This window comes from Diabrotica undecimpunctata, chromosome 5 (genome assembly GCF_040954645.1).
Source record: "Diabrotica undecimpunctata isolate CICGRU chromosome 5, icDiaUnde3, whole genome shotgun sequence".
Classification (NCBI taxonomy): Eukaryota; Metazoa; Arthropoda; class Insecta; order Coleoptera; family Chrysomelidae; genus Diabrotica; species Diabrotica undecimpunctata.
The window spans coordinates 88342681-88359303 of record NC_092807.1 but is presented as its reverse complement, the minus strand read 5'-3'; the positions used below and the strand labels follow the sequence as shown (position 1 = coordinate 88359303).

The following is a 16623-nucleotide window of genomic DNA, read 5'->3' as shown; positions in this document are numbered from 1 at the left end:
TACGCTTTTATAGTTCACGGTTTTCATTCAATGGGCAGGCCATGTATTTAGGATGAAATAAAATAGGCTTTCAAAAAACTGTTGAATGCAGGGGAAGAGACCTATTGGAATATCAAGAAAACGATGGGAGCATGGGAGAAATCTCCTTGGCAATAGATCGTGGAGGAGAATGGCTACAGACCGTAACGAATGGAGAGATTTGCTGAGAGAGGAAATGGCTCGAAGTGGGCTGTAGAGCCATATAATAAAATGGAATGGTTTTCATTCACGGTTTTCATTTCATTTGAAATTTGAAATAACAGCGGAAACACTGTTATCCATAGAGGGATATAGAGCATTATTTATTATTTGCAGTTTCTTTATCTTTGCGCGTTTATTGCATGTCTACTAGGAAAACAACAATTAACGAGGCAAACAAGAACAATTCTCAGGAATAATCGGCAAATACTCACTCTTTCAAAATACAAATGAGAACGGGGAATTTTTAATCAATCTTGCCAACAGAAAAAAATGTTCGACGTTCTTTGTACATCTGAATAAACACAAAGCAACATCGATTATGTCAGATGGAGCAACCGCCAATCAAATTGCTTACGTATTAATAGAGAAAAGGGCCGCCATAGACATCCTAGATGTAAAAATCCGAAAAGGAGCATGTTGATCACTTAATGATACAGATAAAATATACATGCAGGATCTCGAGAAACAAAGTTAAGCACAAACAAACAACACAAGACACAGACAACCTAGACATTGAGGAGCATTAGAAATAATTAAAGACAAAAATATTATTATAAAAGTATAAATGATTTACTATACAGGGGAAATTCCGAAAGAATGGCTAATATCTGAGTTCATCTTAATACCCAAAAAATTCAACGCAATCTTGCGAGTGATGCATGAGCGTGTCTACAAATAACTAGAAAATAGAATAACAGAAAACCAACTGGGATTTAGAAAATGCTTTGGCACTAGAGAGGCAATATTTACTGTACAAACATTCATAGAACGGTGTCCAGATGTCAACTGTTACGTATTTGTATGTCTAGTTGACTTTGAGAAAGCCTGAGAGAAAATACAAGTCAGAATGCTTGCAAAAATATTCATTAAGATGAAAGCAGTATTATGCAATAGAAATCTGGGAATAGAAATTAGAACTAGAGTATTGAGATGCTACGTATTCTCTACCCTTTTATATGGAGTTGAAGGCTGAACAATTACGGATCAACTGAAAAAATACTTGCCAGCATTGAGATGTGGTTCTATCGAAGCATGTGGAAAATATCATAGACACAACACATAACAAAAACGGAAACATTAAGATGGAAAAAGAAATACTCAACACTCATACTAAGAAATGAAAAATATGAGTTGATGCGATTGGTTATACAAGGAGAAGTAGAAGAAAAACAAGACCGATACGACGCACCTCCTGGTTGAAAAATTTAAAGCAGTGGCTCTTCAGAACTGCTGCAGAGTGGGCTGTGATGACCGTCAATGTCCTTAAAGGACGACGAGTCACATGAAGAAGAAGAATTAATCGCGGCAATAAAGACCGTAGAAGAAAAAGAAAAGAGTAGAATAATACAATGAAGAATATAAACGGGCCAAAACGAAAGAAATGAAGCACACAAATAATATATGGAAATGAGAATTAAAGAAAGAAGAACAACTTTTTATAAGTTTAATGAAGACAGATAAAATATGTAGAAGAGAAAAAAGAAAATTCTAAAACGTCTAGTTACAGAAAATAAAACAAAACAAAAAATATGTTCGAAAATTAAGAGGATACAAACCCCAAACAAGTTTTGTGTAGAAACCAAGAAAGAGAGATAATTATTAGCGAACAAAAAGTAAAATCCATTTGGAAAACACATTTCCAAGCTCTGCTAAGAATACAATAAAATGACCATTCTTTGGATTTTCAGCAGAACGAGAGAACGAATTCCGAAATAAAAAACTCGACTCTTGATTAGGTTAAACAAGCAATACAGAAGCAAAGAAACAACAAGGCACGAGAATTTGACGATCTTCCCTCTGAACTGTTTAAGTGATTAACACCTAGAAATAGAGATATGTACACCTATAACCAAGATGTGGAATGAAGAGAAAATTCCTATAGATTTGGAATTTAGGAATTTGGGCTGTAGTAGCGCCATTGAAAGAATAGAAGAAGACTAGGAAAATATGAGAAAGAACAGAGTGGATCCAAAAGCGTACACGCTATCGATACTAGTTCTACAACCCTTTGTTTAAACATTTTTCGTAATATATGGATCTTGGAGCATATACTTAAGATGACTTTCGTATCACTGGTGCCAGGGCGATAATGCGAATATACATTTATCGAAAAACTCAATTGTTAAAAAAACTGTTGTATTTAATCATACATTCCACGATAACCGAATGGTACAAGATCCTACTGCAAAATCACTACGTTCATAACGCAATTAATCAAACTCACATTTTTGCATATATTTAAAATTAAAAGAATACATTGATAATAGGTTGCCAGTCAAAAAGTGGCCGCAAATATTTTAAATTCAATTAATAGTATGTAATTAATTTTTGAACAAAAATTTTATTTTGTTCATTTATTATTTAAATTAAATACTCTGCTCATGACGTATTCTTCTTTTTCTTTTGTCATCATAATCCTGAATAGGTCTTTGCCTGTCTGGCTATGTCCTTCCATTCAGAGCTCTCTTGGGTCCTTCTCCTCCATTGTCTTATATTCATGTTTTCAGGTCGTCTTCCACGTCATCCAACCATCTCGTCGTGGGCCTTCCTTTATTTCGCCTTCCTACCGGCTTCCACTGTAACATCTCTGTCGTTTTTGTGTCTTCTTGTCGCTGAACATGTCCCAGCCATGACAGTCTTTGACTTTTCACAAATGTTACAATATCATACCATTCATTCAGTTCATTCATGACCTATATACATGTTTTTTATACCAAACTAAAGTTAATTTTTTTTCTTAATATGATGTTATGAGGTTGCCTGAGAAACAATGGTCGCAAATTATGGTTAAAAACTAGCTGTTAAAAACGCGAGGTATCAAAGATTTTATATGATTTTTTTCTTAATATGATGATATTGTCGCTGGCCTGAACCCTCGGGAATGAGGGAAGGTGGTCCAGTTGCACTATCCATAGCTGAAATGGACCGGAGCAGGTAAGGGTCACGGTCCGTGGACATATAGGTCATATATGCCCACAAGCTAGAGGGAAATACTTTTTAAAATAGATGCAAATAAATGTTACTAAAACTAAGAATCTGCAACTAAAGTGTTAATTAGTCTTAGAACTAAGAATTTGTAAGTTAGTTATCACCTAAGACCAATTAAGCGAACAAAAGTAAAAATAAAAAAAAGTGAAATTTTTTTTCCAAAGTCCCAAAACTTTCGAAAAAGGTGAAATTTCTACTAAGTTGATTTCGTCCAATATGTGATAGAAGTGTTCGTCGTGGTGACTTCGGGACGAATCAACAAACACATGCAACGAAATATCGACATAAGCAAGCAAGCAATTTAATTAAACCCAGCCTGTGAGAAATGTTCACCCCTAAGAATTACGTTCGGGTGTAACAATTCATTGGAGCGAGGTGTATTAACTGGAGTAAAAACAGGAGTCACTCCACCGCGCTACAATGCCCCAGACCATCCCTTTCCCCCTATAGCACTCTGATGCGCGATAGGGGCACAACTATCAGCCCAATGCTCTTCATGTGGAGGTCCTGGGTAATAGAACCCCAACGTGGTTTCCTAACAGAATTGAAAAATCAGGACAGCGCATTGTCGCTATATTGCTGTTATCTTAATGTGTCTTATCCGCGAACTAAAATTGTTTACTTGGGCATCAAGTCTCCGCTCTGAGCTAAGCTCAGTTCCCCGACGTGGTGCTCAAGGGGTTGGGCCCTACGTGCCCAGGTTTTTAATGGTTTTTGTTAATATATTTTTTGTGGCTTGTGCCGGTTTTTGTTAGTAGTTTTTTGATTTTTTTGGTGGCCGAAGCCGTTTTTTGGATTTTTTTTGTAGGATGCCTGAAACATAAAATCAGAATTAGTACATATTAATATAATAAATTATCTACTTAAAATTAACTGGGTCCACGCTGTACGTTGCGATTGTCCACGAGTGTTGTGAGCTACGAACTATCTTCATTGTGCATTGTTGTTGTTTTTTGAAGTGTTTTCTCTCTGGTGTGATTGTTGATTTTCTCTCTAGTATTATGATTTTTTTCTACTATTTGTTGTTTGGGTCTTTTATGCTTCCATCTGTGGAAAGCGTTGTACCTCATTATCTCTCGCAATATGTGGCTGGGGTGGTTCTCTATCTCCGCGAACTTTGTCCTAGCTTTTTCTTTCATTGTGTCAGTCACTTTGATTTGTTGTAGTTCTCCAAAGAGGAATCTTTCTGCTACGTATCTCGGTACGTTGACTGCTTCTCTTAGGCTGTTGTTATGTGCCGCTTGTATTTTCTTTTTTGATGTATTGCATATGAGTCCCCATGCGAGAGATGCATATGTTAGTATTGGAAGAATTATACTATTTATTAATCTTATTTTTGTTTTCAGTCTAAGTTTGCTTTTTCTTCCTGCTAGGCCTCTTGCCATGTTGGCATTTTGTACTGTAGCTTCTACATGTTTGCTAAACGTTAAGCCTTTGTCCATGATTACTCCGAGGTATTTTGCTTCACTTTTCCACTCGATGGGATTGTCTTGCACACTTAACTGTTCTTCTGGTTTTTGGTGCCTATTTTTGAAAAGTACAGCCTGTGTCTTTTCGGAGTTTATAGCGATTTTCCATTTTAAACTCCATTCTTCTATGTCGTCTAGCGCTGTTTGTAAGTAGTTTACCGCTTTGTCTACATTTCTGTGTTTGGCCGCTATCGCTGTGTCGTTGGCATAGAGGCTTAGTAGTATACCTGGTGTTCTAGGTATGTCTGCTGTGTATATCGTGTACAGTAGAGGTGACAGTACCGCTCCCTGCGGCACTCCAGCCTCCGGGTTCCCGGGTTCGGATAGGACTTGCCCTATCCGGACTCTGAAACTACGATTGCTCAAGTACGAAGAGATTAGTCTTGTCATTGCTCCGCTGTAACCGTATCTTCACATTTGGTAGATCAGTCCTTTATACCAGACTCTGTCGAAAGCTTTGCTTACATCTAGCAAGGCAGCTCCTGTGAATTGTTTGTCATTAAATCCAGCTGCTATGTACTCTGTTAATCTGAGTACTTGTAGCTCACTGGAGTGTTCTGATCTAAAACCGAATTGGGCTTCGGGTATTATATCTAATCTGTCTGTTTCAGCTTGGAGTCTGCTGAGTATTATTCTCTCTACAATCTTGCTGATTGCAGGTAGTAAGCTTATTGGCCTGTAGTTTTGCGGGAATGTGATGTTTTCTCCGCTCTTTGGTAACGTTATGACATGGGCCTCTTTCCATCTGTTTGGGAGTTTCTTGAATCTTAGCATCGCGTTGATTATATTTGTTAGATATACTATGGCTCTCGCTGGTAAGTATTTTAGAGCCCTGTTCGTTATTTGATCGGGACCAGGTGCTTTTTTCGGGAGCTATTTTTAATTAGCTCGTTTAACTCCTCCGGTGATGTAGGAGGGATGATTTCGTTCGGGTTTTCAGGTCTTTCTCTTTGTCTTTTGACTTCTTCTATGAAGTCGATGTCCGCGTCTGGGTGGTAATTTAATGTACACTCTCTCTCGAGAGTACTCCTCATTACCTCTGCTTTTTCCTCTATGGTGTAAACTATTCAGTTTTCTCCATGTAAAGGAAGGATTGGCTTTCTGTCGTTTCTCAGTATTTTCTGGAGCCTCCAAATATTTTGCATATTTGGTCCTTGCTCCTCCATGTTTCTTATGTGGTTTTCCCAGCTTTCACTAGGGTGTTGTTGTAGTGCTGTTTTTACCTCTCTGTTTAGCCTATTTGCTCTATTTTTGTCTGTATGGTGTCTTGTCCTTCTTGCTGTCTGCTTTGCTTTGTTTTTTCCCTTATTAAGTCTTTTACTTCTTGTGGTATATCCTTAAATCTTCCCGTTTGGATTTCTACTTCCTCTTCTGTAGTGCTGTTTCTGAGTGCTTGTTGGATGATGTTTTCTAACTCTAGGACTCTGTCTTCTATTTCTCGTGGGTTGTCTATCACTGGAACTATGTTAATTCCAGTGCTCACGAGTTTTTTAAAGTTTGCCCACTTTGTTTTCTGTTTAACTCTTTTGATTGTACTTTCTTCTTCCCACGTTCCTAGTTCTAATAGGATGGGGTTGTGGTCCGTTGTGCCTTCGTTTAATGTTTGTATTTCTTTTTGTAGTTCTAGGTTTCTTGCTACTACAATATCTATGTGTGTAGGAAGTCCGTCTCCTGGGTAATGCGTTGGATCTGTGGGGCCCATTGCCGTAACGTTGTAAACAATCTGTTTAGTAGTCTTCCGTTTCTGTTCGTAGCTCTGTCGTTCCAATTTGGGGATCTTGCGTTTAGGTCTCCTATTATGATTGAGGGTTCGTCGTTTAGGAACGTATTTAAGTCGTCTTCAATCAGTAGGTCTTGTGGTCTTACGTAGGCGGAGGTAATTCTGACTTCTCCTTGCCTCATTTGTACTCTTATTGTCGTTGCTTGCATAGTATTTAGTTGTGGTGTTAGAATTCTGATGTGACCTATGCCTTTTTTCACTAATATTGCTGTGCCACCTGATCTTGCTGTGTTGTCGTTCCTGTATATGTCGTAGCCTGTAAACTTTATGTTGATATTGTTCGTGAGCTTTGTTTCCTGTATTGCCACGACGTCCATTTCATATCTATTGACCAGTTCGTCCAGTATATTCTGGTTGGTCCTTATGCCTCCTGGGTTCCAGGAGCCTATCCTCAAGTATCCCCTATTTGCTTGCACTAGTTAAGTGCTAGCTTTATGTCTACTATCGCCTCGTGGACAATTCTAGTAACCAGTTCCTTAACTGAATTCACTAGGCCGTCTTGCTGTTGTTTCGAGATCAAGATGGTGTTCTCGGTATTTTGCGATTTCGCTGCCTGTGCTTGATGTTTGTTGCGGCCTTTTTTGCGGGGCTTGTTGTCTCTGTGGTTGTTTTCTTCCCCAGGTTGGACATCTGGGACATCCTCTGAAGTTTGCCGGGTGTTGCCCCTGGCAATTGGCACATTTTGCCTTCTGTTCTCGGGGCATTTGGCAGTTTCTTGTGGAGTAATTTTCTCCGCATCGTACGCATCGAGGTGTCTTAAAACACGCTCTACCGCGTGGTGGTACCCCTGCCAGTTGAAACACTGCGTGGTCCCAGTTGCTTTTCTGAGGTCCTCGATGTGGACCTTCATGTGCATCAGATTAGCGCCTGGCTTTTTCCACGTCCTCCTTCTCCAGTTTCAGCAACAGCATTAGTAGATTTCTTTTATCACTCTTTCTGGAAATTATGTTTTTTATCGATTCCCATTCGATATCATACTCTTCTTTGAGAGTATTGTAACATTTCTGTAACGTCTGTGTTTGAAGGTAGTTCTCTTAAAACCATTCTTGGTTTTATGTTTTCCTCTAGTGGGAAGGCAATCCACTGTATAGGTGTTTCTTGATTATACTCCTCTATGATTTTCACCATAGACCTATAATATTCTGAACTTTTCGCTTGTATTAAGGTTTCTCGTCCGCTTCTTGATAGTCTATTCGACGTTATCACCTTCTTTTTCTGAGCAATGTCTAGTATTGCTGCTGTCTGGCTGACGCTCTGTAATTTAATTACAGGTGGCTTCGGTTTCCACATTTCTTTTATCTTGTTTCGTGGTGGGTTCTCCGTCGGTTTCCATTGCTTGTGCTTGGCATGCAGTCGGAGGGCGTGGTGTAGCGCGCGCATCTCTTTCCTGATGACTCTCTGGTGCTGTTGCACTAGGAGTCGCTAGTGGAGGGAAGTCTTCCTTCACGGCCTTCTTCTTGCTGTTTTTGAGTTCTTCTTCTTGTCTTCTCTATGGTTGTTTTTGTCTTTGGGATTTTTCCCGTAGGCTTTTCCGGTTTTGACGCATTTTTGGCCTGGGTTTTCCAGGTATCTTCTTTGCTGCTCTCTTTTGAGGCCTTTTCTGTTGTCTTCTTGGGTTTTGCGTTTTCTTTTCCATTGCTAAGTTCTTGGAACTTTGAGTCAATGTGGCCAATTATTGTTTTTTGCGAGGTTACTATCGTATCCTGCAGTTCTTCAATTTTCTGTTTTAGTGCTACTATTTCGGCGTCCTTTTCTTTCAATATGGTCTTCATCTTTGCTAGTTCGGACTTTTCGTCCCCACTGCTCCTCTGTCCCATCCTTTTTGTTGTGGCTCTTTTTCAGGGTTACGTCGTCGTCCGTGGTGTAGATTTCTTTTTCGCGGTTTCCCTCCGCGCGGTCTTTTGTTCGTTTTTTCTTGGTCTTGGGGCGTTTGAAGTCCACTTTGTCTATGTCCTCGGTGGGGAGATCTTCGAAGATCTCGTAATTTGTGCCCTGGTCTTCTAGGAGGGCATCATAGATGGTATAGTTGAGTTTATAGCTCGAACTATAACCATTGCAGCTTGGAGTGGCCTTTGGACCGGGTGGGGATCGAGAGCGATCCATATTCGCGTGGGGGTGGAAGTCCTAACCTTTGGAGGAAAGCTTATTTTTTGACCGTCTGACCCGTTGTCAGCACGGCTTCTGGGTGCCACCTAGTACCTTTACTCGGAAGTTCACGCTCTAGGCAGAGCTAGAGTGGGATCCGCTTGAATTTCTCACCTCCCTGACTTTGGGGCCGTGTCTGCCAGGTGTAATTTCTAAAATATTACACCTCACAGTGTCATCCCAATCGTAGCACAGGGAGTATCCCGACGGGCTAAGCCTGTTTACTTTTTCACTTGCCTATGCCTTGATTTTGGCCTCCGTGAAGATTCGATTAATACAAATCTCCTCGGTTCAGCTTTGTCTCGGCGTGGGCTTTTCCCTCTAGTGGCCTCGGCCGCTGCTTACGCTTACGCTAGTCTCCGCTCTGCCGTGCTTACATTCACGGCACAGACTGATAAGTCCGGCTTCGACTCAACGCTGCAGCTACTCGGCGGTCTTCAGGTGTCGCTTGTACTCCACGTCTGTACTGTTCAGCGGCTGACGCTGAACTAACTTCGACATAAAGCAAGTTATTGGAAATTTTTGGCCATCGAAAATTTTTTTAAGTCGATGAGACCTAATAATGTAGAAAAATATTCTAAGTTATTTTTATACCAAAATATTTCAAAATCCAAAAGTAAAATAAAATGTCAGAAAAATAGTTATTTTACATCTGAAAATATTTCAAAGTCCCTAAAAGAGAAATCAAATATTAGCAAAAATATTCTGAGTTATTTTCTATCTAAAAATATTTCAAAGTCCCTAAACAACTAAAACATTAGGAAATAGTTATTTTATACCTGAAAGAGAAATTATTCTGAAAGTCTGAAGTCGTTGAAAGAAATAATATAAAAATATATTATAAAAATTCTTCTAAGTTCCGTTCAGGAACTTACAGAATCTGAAAGAGAAATAATTTTTACAAAAATTATTATAAGTCTAAATTCGTAGAAAAATACCAAAAGAATAAATACGAAAAAGTTCGTTTATGAACTGAAAAATCCTGAAAAAGGTAACCAGATAATGCAAATTATTCTAAGTTATTAAATCGGCAATAAATATCTTACCAAAATTTCTTCTAAGTCGAAAATACCCTGAAAATAGAAGAAAAATATGAAATCGTACCAAGTCAAAAATACGATTTAATTCGAAATAAAATATTTCACTTTATTACATATCACATTTATTTATTCGAAATAAAAGGATAGCGGTTAGGTGCAACAAAAAGAGCAGAGTTTCTGGGAACTAAATCAACCAGAAGGTCTCTAATGCCAAGAAGACTGGTTCTGCGGATCCCTGTCCAGACCAGAAGGAATTTTTGGCCGTTGTGCACCTATATTTATACGAAATTAATTAAGTCAACTGCTCCATGGCGCTCTGCCATTGGAGCTTGCACAACAGCCAATACTCAATTTCGGGCAATATCATTGACTGCAATTATAGTTGCAATTCGACCAATCGTAAAGCCGGAATTGAGCTTCAATTTCGGGCAATATCATTGGCTGCAATTATAGTTGCAATTTGATCAATTGTAAAGCCGGAATTGAGCTATTGACGACAATATGAGGTTGCCGGAGAAAACATGGTCGCAAATTATGGTTAAAAACTAGCTGTTAAAAACGCGAGGTATCAAAGATAAAGTAAAATAAAGATAGCGCGCAACGACATTGGTTTGACAAGTAATAATATGTATATTATTATATATCTATCGACGCAAGCTTTACAAATTCACATACATGAGTATCAGTTGAGTTCATGGTTCTTTACTCTAGCGTCATTAATACCTGACGAGATAAAACACATACTTTTTATCTAGCATCACTGTCTTACATGCATCAAACTAAAGACACACCAGCTACCGCCCGTTTGTTATTAAGTAAAGACACGTGTTATTTTTATGAACGCTCTAGACTAAGTACATCGAAAAGAGATAAGTACAAAAAAGACGTTTTCAGATTTTAAGGACAATTTGTGACGTTTCTGGTTTGTTTACTTGTTTCTGTCAGTTTATTGGATTTTTTGCTGTTTTTTGTCCTGTTTTTGCATTAAGAAATTATTTATATTACACAAATAGTTGTTTTCACAACTAATTTTATATTGGAGTTTGAAATTTTATGGTTAGTGTATTCTATTTTGCCATTAATTTTCATACAAAGTTAACTTCATTCACACAGTTAGGAATGGTTTTGTTTACGTTTTCGCAAAAGTGAATTTTTTTTAGATTATGCCTGGAAAAACTCTTACCTCACAAGCATAAGAACTCGTTTTAAACTTAATCGAGTACGTTGGTACTGTTGTCATAAATACATGGATAACAGTGATAGTACATCTCCACGGGAAGTTGTATTTTTAGACTAAACGTGAATATTTTTTAACGTGGAAATAGCAGAAGTGTACGTAAACCAGGTAGTTATGATGGAAAAAGATTATTATTATTGTGGTTCATGCCGGTTCAGCAAAAGCTTTTATTTCAGATGTCAGTTTGTTATTTTGTTCCAAATCCTTGACTGCAGATTGTCACGGTGAAATAATTAGTACAATATTTACTAAATGGATAAGTACACAATAACTTCCTAATTTAGAACACTCATCTTTGATTCTCATGGACAACGCACCCTGTCATAGTTAAATCATAAATAAGAAACCTTCCGCTAAATGGTTAAATTCAGATATTATAAATTGGTTGAAGAAATACAATGTTAATTTTGATGAACATCAGTTAAAAAAAGAATTGTTACAATTGACCAAGATGAATCGACAATTAAATATATAGATATTGTAGATTAATTGATATGTGAACACAGAGACGAAGTGCTTAGATTGCCACTGTATCACCCAGATTTTAATGATATCGAATTAGTATGGGCAGATTGCAAGACTTACTATAATCCTTATATTGGCAGAGATGGATAGAGAGATGAACATGTTTTAGTATGTGGAAGGAAACAATTCATAAGTGTAACGATGTCGCCTGGGGAAAGTGTGTACAACATACTAAAAAATTAATTGAACAGTGGTTTATTAGGAGAAAAAAATATGTCTAATATTAATATCAAACCTGTAATAATTAACATTGGACATAACAGTTCAGATTCTGAAGGTGATGAAAATGAAATATGATAAACGAAAAACATACGTTCAACTTGGAACAATATTAATTGAGCTAAATGTTTCATTCTTTAAATAATTTTACTGTTACCTATTTCTTCAACACAATGTAAATATTATTGTACATTTAAATATATTTTTTTTATAAATTGTTTATTTATTTATTAATCACTAATGATATTAGAATAATTTATTAAGCTACTTCAAATGTAGCTGCAATTCTGCACCAAAATTTTAAAGCAAAACTAGCATGTTACATTCCATTTATTTGATAACGTCAAATTTTATAATATAAGCCGTGATCGGAGCAGTAGTCACTTTGTGTCACTTGCTATTGCGTGGAGTAAATTTCCGACTTATTTCGTATGCTTTCAATGATGATGCACTTCAAACGCATAAAGAACCATGAACTCAACTATAACTGACACTCCAAACCAGTAGCATTCCGCTCCAGTTGTCTTTTACTTTATCTTTGATACCTCGCGTTTTTAACAGCTGGCAACCCTAATTTGCGACCATTTTTCTCAGGTAACCTTATATCATCATATTAAGAAAAAAATTTGATATAAAAAACATGCATATATGTCATCAGCAGCGTATTTCATTTAAAAATAAATAAACGAAATACATAAATTTTTTGTTAAAAAATTAATTACTATTAATTGAATTAAAAATGTTTGCTTCCACTGTTTGACAGGCAATAACTACGTTATGAAGGTAGTGATCCTGCAGTGGGATCTTAGACTACAAGGTACCTCAGTCCATATATAACATTATATACCGCTCATATATAATAACAAATTCATAACATAAATTACAATATATACAATGTATAAGAAGCCAACTGTAAGCATAATGCCAAAAAAATACACTGCCTTAATTTTATTTCAGGTTCGAGTTGTGGTGCAGCAATAGCCGCTACAGTTAAAGCGGCGAAAAATTTAGAAGCAGGTAAAAAAGTGGTGGTGATATTGCCAGATAGTATCAGAAATTATATAACGAAATTTGCCTCTGATCAGTGGATGGAAGCTAGAGATCTAATGACGCCCGTCAACACCATGAACCATTGGTATGTATTGTTATGATCTGCTTTTAAGCTGTTGGTGTTGATGGGACCCAAACTACTTTAATTAATTAACCAAAAAAATGTTATTAATTAAGCAAATCAAAACATAAACAAAAAAAACAAATCTCAGGGCTCAATTTTTATATAAATCGCCTTCATTCGTGGCTTCTATTATTTCTTAGGTATTCTATTACTTCTATTTCCTTATCGTTATAGACACGGGAAAATAAAAATACACACATAAATTCAATAGAAATTATCAATACCATTTATTTTATCAAAAGGAATTAAAATATTAAATATTGCAATTTTCTTAATCCTAGTATATTTATATCATACTAAAAACACGAATAGAAAATCTTATTTCTTATTGTCTCCTTTGTAACTAAAACCAACTTTAATAATTTATAACAAACAAATTTGATTGAAATTGGATAATTTTATAATAATGAAATGTTATGAAATTTAATATGCAATATGGTATTTAATACGAAAAACCCATACATTCATATCACAAAAGAAAACGACTGACCTTTGCTGATAAATCGACAATGTCTGCACACGCAAAATTTTTCCCTCCTGGATTGTGTTGTAATCAAAAGAATTCATCCACGTTCCCCAGCAATGTGCTTCTGCTACTCTGCAAATTCTGCTCTCCTTCTTGTTCACTGATTCCCACAGTGCTCGGTCCTATCTTCTCCTGATGCAATTCTCCACATTTTCTTTTTTTGAATCACTTCTACTTTTTATGACCCAAGGATCTCTTTTATCGAGTCGGTGCCACAAATTCAAACAAACACTTTTCCTCGTTACTTACACAACTGGACACATCAGACTCCAAGGAGTTTTCAAAAGAACCTCTCTACTTGGTCTATCACCCGTTCCACTATTCTGCTAATAACACTTGTAACTTTTAAAACAACCCGCGGTACTTTTCCAACACACGGTCTTCAAAACTGGACTTCTCCTTTCGATCGAACAAACACGACTGCCAAAATCTACTCATTCGTTCCAGACATCATCTCGTTCTCCACTTCCATCATTATTTTTCATCCAATCAGAACCATACCATATAATTGACCAAATTCAACCTCTCTTGTAATTCTAAAGAAATTCTCAAACTTTCGTATTTGTTTGTTCTTTCTGGAGTTCCAAGAATAAATAAAATTCCTTATACCTTTATAACCACAACTTAATTCTACACTTTCCAAAAATTGTGTTTTTAAGAAACTAATTAATACAAAAGAATATTTTAAAAGCTGTCTACTTTATACAATAATCGCTCTTTGAAATGTATACGGGTTACCCACTGGATTTTCCATCCTATAAATGGCTATCCGAGTAATCTCTTATTGTTGTGACGCCTTACCAAACATTCATATTTCGGCGAAAACACTTTCTTAAAACTAGCTGTAATTATTTTTACAAATTTTGTCATATACAGGGCATTCAAAATTTACATGATCGTGGTCTATGAAGATGCAATTTTTATTTTATTTTTGATTTCAAATAGGAACATAGCAGTATGTATAGTTGTAACCGAGAATTATTATCAATTATCAATACGTCACCATTTAAAGCATTTGCAATAAGTATGTTTTTTAATTACAAACTTCCTTTTGAGTCGGTCATTTCAGAAACAACACAAGTCAGAAATTGTAGATTTGAGATATTAAAACAAAACTATTTTCGCGATTCTGTGACATTCGAACATTTAAACGATCAAAAACATTGAGCACATCTTCATATCGTATACGCTAATTTTTAATACAATGAATTCCGAGAATATTTTCAATAACAGCCTTCAGACAATATTAACGATTTTAACTCTTAATTTTTGTTTGTAATATCAATAAATTTTAGGTGGTGGGATAAAAATGTTTTGGAGCTAGATTTGGCTACTTTACACGTAGCTACTGAGAGTATGAATTGCGAAAGGATTCTAAATATGATGAAAAAGGCGGGGATAGATCAAACACCTGTTGTTGATAGTGCAGGGTAAGTTTTTTGCTTCTTTTTGGACTAATAAACCTGCTTGTAGAAACAATAGAAACAAAGCGAACAAGACATATCCTGTGAGGAAATTCATTATATGCATATTAGGTTTTTATTCTACAAAAAGCAGCAATTATTGATTCCCAGTATGGTATTCTCCTATTAGCTTTATTGTAAATATTTGAAAAATTATAAACTGTTCATAATCATTTTCAAGAAGTCAAAACATATGCTGATCAACATCAGTATTCTTCTTGTAGTGCCTATCAGTTTCGGATGTTTTCGACCATCATGGAAATCTGTATTTTGCAGACGCACACACGAACACACAACCACACACACACGCGCACAAATGCGCGCACACACACACGCGCACACGCCCACACGCCCACACACCCACACACTCACACGCACACACACACACACACACACATACACACATACACACACCACACACTCACACACTCACACACCCAAACCGTCTGTTGCCGTCTTTACTACTCTATTTGTTGTCATTCGGCTTATATGATCGTTCCATTCTGCTCTTCTATTTTGTTACCCACTCCTTGATGTTCTCTACTTTGCATCTACATTAAGGCATTAAATTTTAGACGATTTTATAAAATTGTAAAAAGTTTCCTGTTAGTACATTGTTTCTGTAGTATACAGAATTTTTTTATGTTTGAGCCCCTAGTGTTGCCGGTTTTATGAAAGTATTATTTCTTATACCTTCCTGATAATGCATTTTATTTTTATTGTTTTTATTTGTATACATTACATTTGTATACATTTACATTATGTATTATAATATTGTATTATAATGTCTCTTCGTACTTGTATAATAAAATTGTACAAGACGTATCTTTAGTAAGACGTTTCAGTCGCTATGACACAGACAGGGAGAAGGACAAAAATATTAATGGTTGTGTAAAATTAAAGAATAATGTATTGGACTTAAATTTCTAATATTCAAAGAAACTTGATTTTTAAGGATCTGTGGCTTTTCGAAGAAAGACTTTTAAACATTTCGCTTCTTTAAATAAGAAGGCAGTAGCAATTTAAGTACCATCCTTAGTTTTACATAATAATTATTCTGAATATTCAAATTAACTGCCTTGTGAAGTCACCTGTCATCCGATCTGTTCTTTGATTCCTGTGCGCAACGATAACAACTGATTACAACCAGACATATTGAGACAAAACATACTGAGTTTGCTTTGTGCGTACCTGTTCATTTTTCTTAAATTTTCAGAAGTATGGTGGGGATGTTGACGTTACAGAATTTGATGCAGGGCCTACTTAGAGGTACTGTAAAATCTAACGGAACGGTGGAACGATGTGTGGTACGAATTTATCCGAAAGTACAAAAAACTGCAAGCGTCGGTCTTATCTCAAGAATTTTGGAAAAAGAATCTTATGTTGTAGTCCTCGATTCCAAAGGTAAGTAAACTGTTTAAAATATTTTGGTATAAGAAATTTATATCCATTTTTTGAATGTTATGATATTTGAAGATTTTTTCTGTGAATAATTGGGCCATTACTAGTTTTTTTTGTTAGTTTTGATGTCACTATCTTCCTTTCCTTACATTCCGCAGTGTTATATCTTCGATGCAACTCCCGATCTTCTGCCTATGTACGTTATTTTAGTCGATACTCTGTTTTTTATGGATGATGATTGAATAAGTTTTTTCCTTCGATAAGAGATGGCATTATTAAATGAGTTGATATATCTTTCTAACGGTAGTTTTATTATTTCTGGAGCATCAGACCAGCAATCCTGACAAAAATACAGAATCTAATTCTGGAAAATCAACCTCTATAGGATCGGAAAGGCTGATACAGATGAATGCCTA

General features: G+C 36.3%; 2 protein-coding genes across 4 annotated transcripts in view; one reads left to right on the top strand and one right to left on the bottom strand.

The window, feature by feature from the left end:
- The window catches only part of LOC140441449 (MORN repeat-containing protein 3-like), a 159931-nt gene that overhangs the window by 75794 nt on the left and 67514 nt on the right, over positions 1–16623 (bottom strand). The window lies entirely within an intron of this gene.
- Positions 1–16623, top strand: part of LOC140441448 (cystathionine beta-synthase-like) — a 134796-nt gene that overhangs the window by 116678 nt on the left and 1495 nt on the right. Inside the window, exons 7-9 of the mRNA XM_072532181.1 lie at positions 12601–12778; positions 14639–14773; positions 16023–16210. Coding sequence (XP_072388282.1) covers positions 12601–12778; positions 14639–14773; positions 16023–16210 — 501 coding nt within the window. The remainder of the gene's footprint in view (positions 1–12600; positions 12779–14638; positions 14774–16022; positions 16211–16623) is intronic.